Here is a 14,726-nt window from a genome sequence, read left to right as displayed (position 1 = left end):
CCATCGGAGCTGGCGGGCGGCGCGCCTCATACAGTCCGATGTAACCTGCAATTCTAATACTGCACCACTTTAAAATATTTTCTCCATCGGAGCTGGCGGGCGGCGCGCCTCATACAGTCCGATGTAACCTGTAATTCTAATACTGCACTGCCTTTTAATATTTTCTTCATCGGAGCTGGCGGGCGGCACGCCTCATACAGTCCGATGTAACCTGCAATTCTAATTCTGCTCAATTCTATTTTCTCCATCGGAGCTGGCGGGCGGCGCGCCTCATACAGTCCGATGTAACCTGCAATTCTAATACTGCACCACTTTAAAATATTTTCTCCATCGGAGCTGGCGGGCGGCGCGCCTCATACAGTCCGATGTAACCTGCAATTCTAATTCTGCTCAATTCTATTTTCTCCATCGGAGCTGGCGGGCGGCGCGCCTCATACAGTCCGATGTAACCTGCAATTCTAATACTGCACCACTTTAAAATATTTTCTCCATCGGAGCTGGCGGGCGGCGCGCCTCATACAGTCCGATGTAACCTGCAATTCTAATTCTGCTCAATTCTATTTTCTCCATCGGAGCTGGCGGGCGGCGCGCCTCATACAGTCCGATGTAACCTGCAATTCTAATACTGCACCACTTTAAAATATTTTCTCCATCGGAGCTGGCGGGCGGCGCGCCTCATACAGTCCGATGTAACCTGCAATTCTAATACTGCACCACTTTAAAATATTTTCTCCATCGGAGCTGGCGGGCGGCGCGCCTCATACAGTCCGATGTAACCTGTAATTCTAATACTGCACTGCCTTTTAATATTTTCTTCATCGGAGCTGGCGGGCGGCACGCCTCATACAGTCCGATGTAACCTGCAATTCTAATTCTGCTCAATTCTATTTTCTCCATCGGAGCTGGCGGGCGGCGCGCCTCATACAGTCCGATGTAACCTGCAATTCTAATACTTCTACGCTTTAAAATTGTTTTAATGTTCTTTCCTTCAACTGGTGGGTCATATAGTTTAGACCGCAACACGGAGATACTTATCATCAAGCCACAATATATACTTTTAAGTCTGTTCTCCCAATGGAATACATAATCAAGAGTAACTAATCATTAGCTGGCAACCTTTTTTTTTTTGTCTGTTAGGTGGTGCAGCCATGTCATGGAACAACTGCAAAAAATAATTTTATGTGCATGTTTCTATTGAAGACGGCTGCACACATATGCTTGCCGCAACACTTGTACATTGTACAAAATGCTGAAAATGGAAACAGTGCGGCGTTATTTAGCATTGTTTTCCATTGGATGCGTTTTTCTTCTGAAGGCTTTGCTTCGATACAGCTTTAAGATTCAGTTTCGTAATTTTACGGGCCTGTTACCAGTACGAGTCAGGTACGCAAAAGGCCGCTACTCTCGCAGTTCAAGAATTAAACTGCTTTGGTCTTTAAAAAAACATAGGAAAATTCCTTTCTATTATTGTCGACCGCTCATTATGCAGCTAATTCAGTTTGGTAAGTTACTTGCGGCTATAATATGCGCTCGTCAGTTCGAAAATTCTATAGTTTTTTGATAGGCTCGAACAGGAAAATCGAATAACATGTACTGATACAGCAGTCCGGCTGTATTTTATTAACAGACTCCCCGGTATTATAAAATGTGCTGTGCATTTTCGTTGTTAGTTTAAAAAAATTTTTTTTCACGCTTTCTTCAATAATCATCTTTAAAACTTGTTCCTTGTTTCTCCGATTTTGCCGAGGTACATCGACAACATTTTAAAAACTCGAAATCACAGCGCGCTGTTATCACAACATCACAACATTATTAGTCGACGGTATTATGATCATCTTTTTCTGGTCTTCATTAGATTAAATAATGTTTTTGACAGCGAAACAGATTATGACACCTTTCGCGGCTCAAGCGAAGGAACCTGGTGTGAGGTATGTTAGGAATGCTAGGATAATATCCTAGCATTCCTCTGAAGTACTTACAGTTGACACCGCCTGCGTCCCCTCATTCAAGTTTACCTGAAGGTAACAAAAAACGGAAAGTTAAAAATAAAAGGGATATGAATGATTACGATTGGCCAAAAATTGTGTTACGAAAATTAAGACTAAATTTTTCAAGACAATTGAGATGGTGGCAAACGAGACACAATGTTGCGGACACAAATGTTTCCCTAACCTGCGATCAGGCGTTATTTTTCTCGCGGCGGTCGCAGGTTAATGTTTTCCTGCTTGCCCGCGCGCAACATTTGTTGCGGACACAAAGTTTGTGTCCTAGAAACAAAAATTGGTTCTGATTTTTTACCAGAAACATTTTATGTCTGCAACAAATTACCCGGTTTGCGTGTCATGGACACAAAATTTGCGTCCCGCTCGTTTGCCCACCCAAAAAACATGAGCAACAATGTCAGTCGCAAAAATGTGACCACGTTTGTCACCACCTATACGCTCAGCTCCGCACCGCAGTTCCTACAGAACACTTGCGCATTTCCACTTGGTTGTTGCGTACTCTGTTCAGACAAATTACATCAATACAAGAGCTTATGACTAATATATCTGAAAAACAAGTTCCTGGGCCAGTGTAATATACTGGCGTTCGTAGGAGGCCCCATTTCACAAAGAGCCCGCTTAACCAGAAAAATTTCGCTGTATTGATACTCAGATTTACTTTTATTCGAGAACAAATATTGCTTTAAACTTGTCTTTATGGGTACAGGAAAGGAAGTCTGTGAAGTGCAGTGGATAGCGATTGTGAAACCTGGGCGATGAAACGCGCGGGCGGGCGGGACGGGACTGGTGACGGGACTCTGACGCAAGTAATAATCCTTCTCCCCAATCCCCTCGCGATCGCTCTGACAACGCAGCGAAAGTCCTTGAAAAATAACATTTTATAACAACATCTCACAAAAACATAAATATTACCAAGAGAAAATGAGGTTAATCTCAGAAAATCAGGCTGAGCCATATATTAATTATTTCAATACTGCTTTATGCCACTAGAGTATTCCTATTTAAATCCCGAAGTCTTTGTTGAGTAGGCTTTTAGTGCTTGACCGCGAAAACTATTCCTGCCTGTGGCGTAGCCTGGCGGTCATGATACGATATCGACCATAAAGATACCGACCTCATTATTAACCACGATATTAACCAGTGATATAGGCTCGATTTCCGAGCTCTCTAGATCTCTAGTGTCCGCGCGCGCGGCTTTTCTCAGCGTGGGTGAATTTTCTCAGACACCGGTGGTCTAGTTAACCTTGATACTAACGATGTTTTTGAGAAAGGGAGTGTCAGGAATATATGATGCCGTAACGATTGTAGCCACATCACTAAACGGCGAACAGCCACTTTATTACCGCTTTATTATAACTGGACGGAAAACAAGGCCCATATTGATTATGAAACTGACATGACTTCTCCCACAATATATGCGCTGTTATGTAACTTGTTGTTGATGTTGTTGCTGTTTGATTATTCGTGTTGCTTTGTATAAGTTGTTTGATGTTTAAACCAAATATCTCCGCCAGCCCCTTCCCCACATAAATATACCGGAAAAATACCTAAAACGAGCCTTACAGAGGTTTTTACCCTATCTCCCCTCCCCCACGAAAAACTCGTCTGTCCCATGGGACGATCAGACAAAAGCACTTCCCAGAGTGCAATCAACCTCATTTATTCACACATCAACACACATTCTTTTGATCGCACGGTTGAAGAGTCCACTGATCTTCGAATTTTCTGCGGCAGTTTTATTTCACCATGGCCTTTTTCTGCCCCATGAGAATTCCAAGGAGACGGAGAAAACGTGAGTAGCCAAGTTTAGTTACAGGTCGTGTTTGAAAACCGTTTATTAGGTTTTTGTTTACACGCTGGTCTCACTCCGCTTGTCAATTTCTTTGACAGGGTATCGAGATGAAGAACAAAAAAACACCACTCCAAATGGAAATACTAAGGGACGGATCACTGGCAGCAACAGTGTGGATTCTCTTGTGGAGCTAGGGAAGGAGGAAGATGACAACGAAATTGAATTTGAACCTCGGAAAATGGTTGTTTTACATGATTTTATACCCTGCGTCGAAGACGAAGTCGCTGTGAAACGCGGGCAACATGTCAAAGCTTTATACCAAGAAACGGACTGGATCTATGTTATAACTAACGATGGTAAAGAAGGATTTGTACCGTTTACGTACTGTGTTGCAGAGGAAGAATACGAGAAAAGGAAAGAGAAACAAAAAGGCCTTCAACGGAATAATTTTCGTAACGCTTCCTTCCTCGACTCGTTGCAAGTACAAACAGACCCTACACCGGCGTTTAATTTCAAGAAAAATAATTTCGGTGATTACGTCGTTAGATTTGAGTTCATTGCTTGCGATGAGAACGACATTAACGCTCAGAAAGGGGATATAGTCCGGGTTTTAAACAAAGACGACAAAGATTGGTACTGGGTCGCTAATATGAAAGGTGTCGAAGGATTTATTCCCAAAGATTTTCTCGTTCCGTATGACAGACTTCAAAATGGCGGTAAGTGCGTTACTTTTGTTGTCATACTCATATCACTGATCTTGGAGTACTTTTGTACATTTGTGGTGATGATTTACTGTGCGAATGCTGAAGGAAAATATAACATTGAAGCGCTTGGTGGTCCTTGTGAAGGTCGGATCGCGGAGGGGAACAGTTTTCCGAAACCGCAAGATACCGGTGTTACCACACCGCTTTTAATTAGCCGCGGGCTGTATTGTGTTCGCTAAATCGTCTTTTGTGAAGTTCTGATAAACACTGCGAAGGTCGCCATCAACTCCGCAAACAAATCTCTTGAAAATCTAGATTACATGATAAGCTTAAGTGAATTTATTGTTACCAGGATTCGGTAGAGGTTTATATTTCCAGCAAGACCTCTTGCAATATTTTGGAATGTTTGTGCGACTTTGATTCGTGACGATCGAAAACGAAAGAAGATTCCATGCATGTCTGCCGTAGCCAATTAATGAACTATTAAGTGTTTTCCGGATAGGAAATGTTATCATTCTAGTACTTAAGGCTGAAAAGAATAGCTTTAGAAAAGTAGAAACTCTAGGAGATTACTTGAGTTTTCTGAAATACATTGTAAGCAGGCTTAACCTTGTTGCATATTCAGAGATATTGGCTGAAGAATGCATAAACACAAGTTATTACATATGTCGCCTGTCTGTGTGACAAATGGTAATTCAGTCTATAAACATCTTGATCCTTGGGTTCTTCTGTAAAACACCTTAACCACAACCCCCTGCTGTTAAATTTCCTAAAAAGGGATGCTTTAGAGACCACACAAGCTGTCTACAAGGTATCCCATTTAGGAGGATAATGTAAAAGAAACATGTATGGGTTGGGAGCCAAAACCACTTTAAACACCACTCCATAGACAACTGCTCAATACAGACACTTTGTTATAATTATCAAAATAACCTGAAACAGGGCTACGACTGTACTTCTTAAAATACATGATTGTATGTTTCCATGCTTCAGCAGACAAAATTAAAAGCATTCAGTCAATAAGTGAAAGAGGAATTTGAAAGTATTGACAAATGATGCAAACAATCCAAAAATAGAGTACAACACTGGTGAAACAAAAAAAGAATAATAGCTTCTTTGCTGCTCTTGTTGTTAATACAGCAGGCGTCTTAATAACACAACATTCAACTGACTCCTTCAAAAACCAAGTGTCACTCAAACTAATTTACTTTAAAACTGGATTAATCCAGAAAATAGTCATGTTCTATCTTTTGCTTATGTGTGAAAGCTGCTGTGACCTTATGGTTTCCATATCAGACTTGTAATTCAGTGGTTGAGATTGAATATGGCCATTATCATCATTATTATTTAAAACCAGGTTTACTACAAACCTAGGTGGCTTAAAGATAAAAGTGGAGTGCACATTTAGTCTTGTAGTCTTCTTGTGTGACGTGCATTTTTGCGACAATCTTTGTCGCCGCAACTATTCAAACCAGTTTGAATTTGTGATGTGCGACTGATCCATGCGGCAAAATGAGCAAAAGCAGCATTGTTGCAGTGTGTGCGCAGTTCTGCGACAAGTTGCTGTGACAAAATATAAATTAACCAATGAGAGAGTGTTGCGTATTTTTGCCATATTGAATTGGAAATCTAGTTTATATTCCCACTCTTCCAAATTCGCTGGGTGTGCACTGAACAAGCACCTTGTTGTAGTGACTTGTTTTGAAGCAGTACACGCAGAGACCTGTTGCTGCGACTTGTCACCTAGTGTGTCCTGACCTTTACCACTGGTGGTTAACTCAAGATTCTGTAGTGTGAAGCAAGTAGGAGTTATTTGACTCCCCCCCCACCCCCTGAACTGGTTGCTAGTCCATCACAGGGTTACCCGTCTCCCAGCATTAAATTGGCTAGTACACATTTATATAGCTGGGTGTAGAAAGGCATTGTCGAGAGTAAAAGTGTCTTTTGTAAGACACTTTTAGAGTAAAAGTGTCTAAGAACACTCCTGAAGTGCGAAAAGCACTCGGCTGCGCCTCATGCTTCTCTTGCTTCTCTTGTGTTCTTAAAAATTCTTACATGCTTATATAACTCAACAATGCACTTGGGTGGGTTTTTTATTTCTTTCTCACTGTGCAACATCCGAGTCAGTGATTTTTTATCATTATTTTTCTCAAACTGATATAATTTTGTATAAATAATTTAGATTCAAGCCCATCTTCAAGCCAAAATCTTCTAAATGGAAGTAGGAGATCATCTGAAACTCAAGCTTCCCCATTGTCAACACAAGTAGGAAGTCCTTATAGAGAAACAACACCAGATTCCAACAGATCAACAAACAGCAGAAGCTCATCTACAGAACCTCTGTTATTAATTACCCCTCCTTCAAATCGAAACGGCTACAGTCCTGTTACATCCAGTGATCAAACAGAGGCATTCCGCCAGCGTCGTAACACCAATGAGCTTTTACTCTATGGACAAGAACTTGTCTGCACTGACACCTATATAGGGAGGAGGGTAGATGAGTTAACTGTAAACAAGGGTGATTGGATTTATGCCGACATGAAACACAAAGATGGCAGGGGATGGATATGGGCGTATTCACCATCAAACAAGACACAGGGCTATGTCCCTAGGTCATGTGTACGCCCTCCTGCAACCACACCACTGTGATACAATCTCAAGTATATGTGGGAGAAGGGGGAGGGGGATTTTTGCCCCTTTTGCCACCCACACATGAAAGTTCAGAAGAATGATAAATTCAATGAATGACACAAAATTCAGATGCACAAGTTTACAATGGCACACTATTGATGGGTATACGGAAAAAAGCCCTTAGCTAAGTAACTTCAGAGCAGCAGTATTTATATTTATTCCCAGATTTTTCTATATTAAGGTAGATATTTTGTAATTATTTTCTGCATAAATCCACTAATTTATATAAACTACATGTAATTTATATAATTTACAACAATATTATACTAATTTAATAGAGGACAATTACATCATAACCAAAAACCAAAAATTCTAAAAACATCCAGGGCTTTTTTTCACAAACCCCCCCTAACTTCCGTAACTTTCATGAGTTTTAGCATTCATGTATGCCCCCGGGGCCGTTTTAAAATAATGGAGCTCGAAGTGATCTGGTTCTTTTGTAAAGAAGTTGTGGACTTGTTTCCAAAACCATGTTTGTTTTCATTGGCTATAATGAAGAATGATAATATTTTTTATACTAAATTGAACACAAGACATGCAATTTTTTCACAGGTCTGTTTGAGTGTAATTTCTTACAGGCTGAAAAAAAAACATTACAAGAAAGTACGATGTTGGGAGAGGCCTATCAATGAAATTATATTAATAATGGTTTGATTTATGAAGCCCTGAAGGCTCATTTTTTCTGGCCAACTAGGAGCTCTTTGCCTGCAAGTGCAGTCAGACGTGAAAACGTACCTCCGTTTATAACTGTACATGTAATCCATCTATAACCAAATAATTTTGGAAAATGTCTTGGGTAGCTTGAAATGTCAGTCATCTTCCACTGTTTGGGCCCAACCCCAGTGTGAGCTGCCCTTTGCTAAGGACGTAAGACCTACTGACAACTTCAGGATATGTGTTGGCCAAGTTTGTTTGACAACCAATCCAGGATTAAAAGTTAACTCAGGATTAGTCTAATAAAGGCCAAATATACTGAAATTATCCTTGATGACTCATAAGACTAATTTTGAAGTTGGTGCTAAACCTGGATTAGCTTAATCCTTGTGCTTAAAACAACAGGGCAAGTTAACCTGCACCCAGAAATAAATGGTCACTGTTAGTATATATGCACAATATTTTTAAAATGTAAATGCTATTTTATGTAGTGTATATAATTTTTGGTCCGTTTACTGCTTCCAAGTCTGTAAATATTATTATGACAGTATAAGAATATTTTATAAGCAAATTAATTCCAGTTTTTATATGATCACGGGAGTATCTGTGATCAGGAAACATTGAGCTTGAAATGAACTTGCTGATTGTGTGTTTTTAGGCCAAATGCAGTATTTAAATTAGATTTATGATATCTTTTATTAAAGTATTATATTTATTGAATTCTTAGTGCTCTTTTGGTGTAATTAAGTCATAACTGGGTTAGAGCGGTTTTCACTTGAGTGTCGAAACTAAATTGCGTTTGCTTTGGTTTTGCATTACTACGCTTAGTAGTTGGCTTAAAAATCTTGCGCCACTTTATCATCCAATCAGAACTAAAACCAAACCCAATCGTGACTCGCTCGCGCACGTTTTCCCGCGCTTCGTGCCAGCTACATGTATTTGCTTCGAGTTTTGATTGGTTCACTGGATTGTCTGTGTCCTTTGTGATTGGCCAGAGTAATTACTTTGGTTTTGGTTTAACGACACTCAATTGAAAACTGCTCTGTTTCTTATTAAAATCACTCCTGGCATTCCTCATAGAAGCGCCTGAACACAGACGTCCTCTATAGGATCATTCATTGTTTATCAGAAGAAGCTAAAAAGTGGGGGAGGGGGGGGGAGGTAGGTGTAATTTGACAAAAAAAAAAAAACAGGAGGGGCCCCAAATTAAAAATAGGATGGCCAGCTAAAATATGATGTATACAATTATATAGGGGGAGGGCACTCGAGGAAATGGCATCTGTGACAGAAAATGCCATTCTCTTCCTCAGAGCTGCCTGATCCTCTTAGCTGGCAGGGCTTTAAGCGCTTCCCATGCACCATGTCCTGCTGGCTAAAAGGGACAGGTGAAGCCGGCATCCAGTAGGCATCTCTAAGGAGGAACAAGAGAGAGAGAAAGAGAGAAGCCTGGGATCAAGGTTTGCGAAAATGAACAGTGCCTGCATGATGGAGTCATGCTGATGTCACAGGCTGTTTCGAAGATTTAGTAAAAACAGTAAAACGGTGCTTGAACGTGTTTTCTTATCTTATTTAAAAACAACTGAAAGTTCGACAAAGAGAAGCCATTGCCAAATGTTTTCATCCAAAGTTTGTTTGTTTTTTGTTGAGTTTTTAGATTATTTGTACCTTAGTATTTTAGACATTTTTTACGGAACTATTTTGCGTTACATTTAGGGATTTATTAGACGGGTCGAATGGAGCTTGAAAACGCAGGCGCTCTTTTATCGTTTCCAGCGAGTATTACAGCGAGTACAGCTAGAGGAAAAAGAGAACGTAAAATAGAGGTCTGGGGACTAGTGAGTTTGTTGGTTCGGTGGACGGCTCGGTTCGGTTCGGTGTTTGTTGATCTCGAAAAGAGCGCGAATCAGCTCCGCCTAGTTAACGCCTTGTTAGGGTTGTGTATTCACCTAATCATTCTGCAAATTAATTTCAATTGTTGGTAAGTTCCACCTTTTTCCAATGTTCGATTTGTCGCGAATTGTGGTAAATCGCTTTACGTCTGCGGGGAAACTCAAGGTTCTGAATGAAATTTGCATATTCGCGCGACACCTGTTAGCGAAAACCAGATGTAATCGAAAAACAATAACTTTTGGCAATCTAAACGCGGTCGCGATACTAGCTTGTCGTATTTACAAAACAGCAAGTCTGAGGCAAAATTTTTTTCCCTAGATAATGTTATCGCCAGAAGACTCCATCGAAGAATGCAAAGAGGCTTTTTATCTCTACGATCGAAGAGGAGACAAGAAAGTTGAATGCACTCAAATAGGAGAAGTTCTGCGAGCACTCGGAACGAATCCGACCGAAGGCGAAATTACAAAAATTATTAAAAGCCTTGATCCTGCCGGAACTGGAGTAAAGCGAGTTAGCTTCGAAGAATTCTTTCCAATTTATCAAAATCTGCGAGATAGACAGAAGAAAAAGGGAGGTAAGTTGAAAATATTTTCTTTCTTCGCGACCGCGAGTATCTGTAGCCTCGCTTGCGGAATGGTTAAGCTTAATTATAATGGCTCTTGAAATAATATTTTCAGTTTCGTTCCGTAAGATTATAAAGTGTAAGTTTTCTTAACATTGAAAGCGCAAAATTAGGCAAGTATTGTGTATGAAAAAACGAAAACAGGGCATCATGTTCTCTTGAAAGACGTCAGTTTTTATGCAGATCGTATCACTGTCAAATTTGATGACATCAGAAAACAGAACTTTGTTTTGCTTTCCATTTGGTATATGATTTTTGAATATTGTTGTGAATGGACATCATAAAAACGCGTCAAAAAAAGATGATTTTATTCTAAAAAAAAGCAAATAAGCAGCCATTTACAACCAATAAAGGAGACTTTCTTTCAAAAATACGCTCACCATTTAATCTAGTATAAGTACTTTGCAAAGCGCAAACTTTGGCGAAGTACCTTTACATTTAAGCTTAACTTATTAATAATAATAATAATAATCATTTCTATAGCGCTATTTAGCTAATCTTTCATAGCTCTTTACAATCACTATGCTAAAAAATAAAAATAAAATAAAAAATACCTAACTAATAATAACAACGGATCAGTAAAATGATTTTAATTTTCTTTCACGATGTGGTTATAGCTTTATATGTATTTTTATGTAACATTCTGTAAAAGATTCAGAGGTGAAATTTAAAGGTGATAAATTTATATTATATTGGCAATTAAGTGAAATATTGACATTTTCATTCAACATCTTTTCGGACTGGTTTGAGTTTCTATAGATTCGGGTAAATTTTATTTGTTTTTTCAGATCATTTGAGCATAATAGCTTTGGATGAATTCTGCTCAAAATATTAGTCACTCTGCCTGATTCTGCCTGCCATGTTATCCCTCATAATCAGTACCGTATTTACTCGAATAAGCGCCGCCCCTGAATAAGCGCCGCCCTCGAATAGCGCCGCATTTGGGACCAAAAAGTTAATAGGCGCCGCCCCCGAATAAGCGCCGCAGTCCCGATGAGGCGCTTATGAGGAATTCAGTATAACTAAAAATAGCACTACAAAGCAACTCTTAAACAGCCTTGGAAATTCCTTTTCGTCAAAAGCGATGTTTCGCAGTTCAAAGTAGAAATTTTTTAAATTCAACAATACGTTGTGAAGGCGTGAACTTTGACGGGACACCAAGCGCAAAAACACTCTTCCGTAAGAGACGAAATACTGACAATCAAAAGTTCCTCCTTTTAGTTACTGTTGAAGTCATCTATAGATTGTTGTGGCGTCCAATTTTTAAGAGCCGCCCTCGAATAAGCGCCGCACTTGAAGCGCGAAAAATGGCGCTTATTCGAGTAAATACGGTACGCTCGCTCCGGACAAAGCTATTATGCCCAGTAAAAGTTCAAATCTATTCGCCATGACTACACAAAGACAAAAGTTTTATTTTTCAGTAGAAAACAAGAATTTGATAGATTTTTTTATCATTTTTTTCTGCATTTTAATACGAAATCAGGCCAAAATTTAATAGCCTTAAAGCCTCGGCACGCACTGGAGAGGTCAGGATCTATTTTGCAAGTTCGCTTCTTGAGAATTTGACGATAGAGGAAATAACAAATAACAAAAAAAAGGCCCGCCCGCTCTCTTTTTTATAGAAATCCGGATGAGAAACATTTTTTCTGTTTACTTTGCCTAACTGTGTTTTTCTTATTACTCCATATGCTACCCCAAACCAGAACTTAGTGGCTAAAAACATTGGCGTTCTGTCTGTTACGAGAGAATTTTCCATATTTCAGTCATTTCTGTGTTTATCCTTATTCAGCACTGATTTTTAAGCCTTTCAAAAAACCGAACAGTAGTTCCTGTCCAAGTAGAAATTCATGTTTGTCGTGTGTTTGGAAATTGTACACCTGTACATCTGCCGTTTTAATCATCACCACAGTTCATTTATTACATAAACATTTCGGTAACTTATTCTTTAAAGTTTTTCGTCCATAATTTAAAGTTCCTGGTTTCATATTAGTTTCCACGGAAGCTCGCCAGCTGAACTTATTTTCTTTAATGAAGTTTTATTGCTTTTCATTCAAGGGTTGCTCTTGGTTAGTTAGCTGAGCAAACCAATTCTTTCACTTTCAATTTCCTGTGCTTGTTTTTAGCTTAATTTAAGTTCGCTATTTCTAATTTTAAAGTTGTGAATTTTAAGTTAAGTTCTTGTTTTTAATTTTGTAAACTTTCTACTGTTGATACAAGTTCGCTCTTGTAATTGCAATCGTTTTCTTCTCCTTATTGTTCTCAATAGAAGGCTTTTGTTCACTTTGTAAACACTTCATTCGTAGCAACGATATATATAGTTCAACCCCTATAAAGGGCGCGTGGAAGAGAGAGTTCAGGGACTGGACTACGATATATAAGGAGCTACGTTGTAAAAGTTTCTTTGATTACATTCGAAAATCCATGTTAGCTACGAATAAACTACTGTTGGACACAAGTTCTGTCTGATCCTTGGCATTCGTAGCCAGATCTTTGAAGTTAGATCTCCGAGTACCACAAATTTGTGACGAGACTCCGTTCCCGCATGCAAGAGGTTGCTCTACCGAGCTCAGTGAAGTTTTCAGAGCGTTCCCCGCTACAGTTCAGGGTAGTTGTTTATTACACAGTGCCCAAAGAAAAAAAAAATATCGTGACGTCCTGAACACCATAAGTGAGACCAACATCGGTAATTTCCACCCCTCAGCGAGAGGATTAGCATCTCCGTCCCTTTCATAATAATAATAATAATAATAATAATAATAATAATAATAATAATAATAATAATAATAATAATAATAATAATTTAATAATTTATATAGCGCTTTTTACATGTGCTGATCAAAAGCGCTTTACAGAAATTTCATTAAAAACAATAAAAAGTATACATATACATAAAACAACTAAAACCTAAAGGTAAAATGCAGTAAAAATTTAAAAAGATACATTAAAATGCTGATCTAAATAAAAATGTCTTAAGTTTACTTTTAAAAACACCAAGTGTCGTAATAATACGCAGGTCGGCCGGCAAACTGTTCCATAAAGCCGGTGCAGATGAAGTGAAGGACCTGCCGCCAAGTGTTGGGCGCATTGTCTCCCGTGGAACTTCTAATAATAGGCTACTATTTGAGCGTAGCGAGTATGAGCTCGTTTGCTTAACTTTCACCAAATCACTAAGATAAGATGGCGCAAGACCATAAATTGGTTTAAAGGTTTCATAAGGTGTATTGCCTTCGTATGGGAACTTTTTCATACAAGGAAATAGAGGGCGGGGCCGTACGGGTCATACGATAAAACCTCGTATTTTGTTCAGTCCTCAACCGCGTTTATTTTTATAAACATACCTTCACTTATTTTCTTTTTCAGTTGATCCGGAATATTTTATTGAATGCCTTCGCGTCTTTGACCGCAACTGCAATGGGCTGGTCAACGCCTCCGAGTTACGTCACGTGCTCTGTAGTCTAGGTGACAAGTTGACAGCTGAGGAAATTGATCAGCTTTTAATTGGGTTCGAAGACAACCAAGGCCAAGTGCTGTACGAGGAATTTGTGAAGCACATCATGTCAGGATAATGTCGCGCAAAAAACGAGATTTTGTGTCACTTCTTTGGAAGGAGACGTTTCTTGGACGTTTAGAGTTTGAACACGTTGAACGTTTTAAGCTTCAGAGATTTAGTAAAGAACATTTTTTCTGCATATTGCGAACTAACTCGAGTGATGGAGACGGACGCGGAATGGCTATTCTTTGTATTTAATGAAGGTCTGAATAAAATGCCAGTTTTATTAGCATTGTGATGGCCATGATTGCAGGAAGTGATTCCCTTCGACCCCCTCTCTTATCTGTTTCTTGTCCAGTTCTCGCTTTCTCTTTGTCACGCAACGCTATGCTTTCTTTCTCTTCTGAGAGCGTAGCGTTGTATGACGAGAAAGCAAAAAATTGGACATTCTTCCCGTTATCCAATCTGTGCTATAAAAACCTGTTTATTTCCTTTGCTGATAGTCACCCTAGACCATGCATCATGTGACGATGTGACGAATGCAAATTAAGTTTCTGGCCAAGAACTATCATTGACCGAAACAAATTACCAATTTCAGCTTTATTTTTTTCACCTATCAATGGTTTGCCCCAGGATGGGGGGGGGGGGACAACCCCAGGGGAATTTGACATTTTTCGGAATCCGGAGTCGAATTCACCACCCCTGGGCACCTAGCGAATGTCAAATTTCACATATCTCCTCTTAAATTTCTAACCCAGCAGACCATTTTAGATGTCAAAATCCCTTCCCTGGGAGAGCTTTACGATGTCAAATCCCCGTGGGTTGCCCCCCCCCCCCATCCTGGGGCAAACCATTGATAGGTACATAAAAAAATGTAGAC

The 14,726-nt window shown here is 39.5% G+C and overlaps 2 protein-coding genes across 2 annotated transcripts; both read left to right on the top strand.

The window, feature by feature from the left end:
- Positions 1-3,674: 3,674 nt before the first annotated feature.
- LOC144656584 (SH3 domain-containing protein Dlish-like) lies at positions 3,675-7,539 on the top strand. The gene is made up of 3 exons (XM_078516804.1): positions 3,675-3,795; positions 3,894-4,511; positions 6,682-7,539. Exons 1-3 carry the CDS (start codon positions 3,750-3,752, stop codon positions 7,146-7,148), a joined length of 1,131 nt encoding a protein of 376 aa, XP_078372930.1. The 5' UTR covers positions 3,675-3,749; the 3' UTR covers positions 7,149-7,539.
- A 2,174-nt stretch (positions 7,540-9,713) lies between these two features.
- On the top strand, positions 9,714-14,132 carry LOC144657215 (myosin-2 essential light chain-like). The gene is made up of 3 exons (XM_078517520.1): positions 9,714-9,822; positions 10,053-10,308; positions 13,717-14,132. Exons 2-3 carry the CDS (start codon positions 10,056-10,058, stop codon positions 13,920-13,922), a joined length of 459 nt encoding a protein of 152 aa, XP_078373646.1. The 5' UTR covers positions 9,714-9,822; positions 10,053-10,055; the 3' UTR covers positions 13,923-14,132.
- Positions 14,133-14,726: the final 594 nt, after the last annotated feature.

The sequence above is a fragment of the Oculina patagonica genome, chromosome 6, assembly GCF_052425735.1.
Source record: "Oculina patagonica isolate OP01 chromosome 6, crgOcupat, whole genome shotgun sequence".
NCBI lineage: Eukaryota > Metazoa > Cnidaria > Anthozoa > Scleractinia > Oculinidae > Oculina > Oculina patagonica.
Note: the sequence above shows the minus strand (reverse complement) of the source record. Positions and strands in the feature narration are given on the sequence as shown.

Excerpts from the sequence above, each read along its gene's own strand:
- LOC144657215 (XM_078517520.1), top strand. The coding sequence starts at position 10,056 with ATGTTATCGCCAGAAGACTCCATCGAAGAATGCAAAGAGGCTTTTTAT. Across the intron at positions 10,309-13,716 it reads TAGACAGAAGAAAAAGGGAG|TTGATCCGGAATATTTTATT; the intron begins GTAAGTTGAAAA and ends TTTCTTTTTCAG.
- LOC144656584 (XM_078516804.1), top strand. The coding sequence starts at position 3,750 with ATGGCCTTTTTCTGCCCCATGAGAATTCCAAGGAGACGGAGAAAAC. Across the intron at positions 3,796-3,893 it reads TCCAAGGAGACGGAGAAAAC|GGTATCGAGATGAAGAACAA; the intron begins GTGAGTAGCCAA and ends TTTCTTTGACAG. Across the intron at positions 4,512-6,681 it reads TGACAGACTTCAAAATGGCG|ATTCAAGCCCATCTTCAAGC; the intron begins GTAAGTGCGTTA and ends TAAATAATTTAG.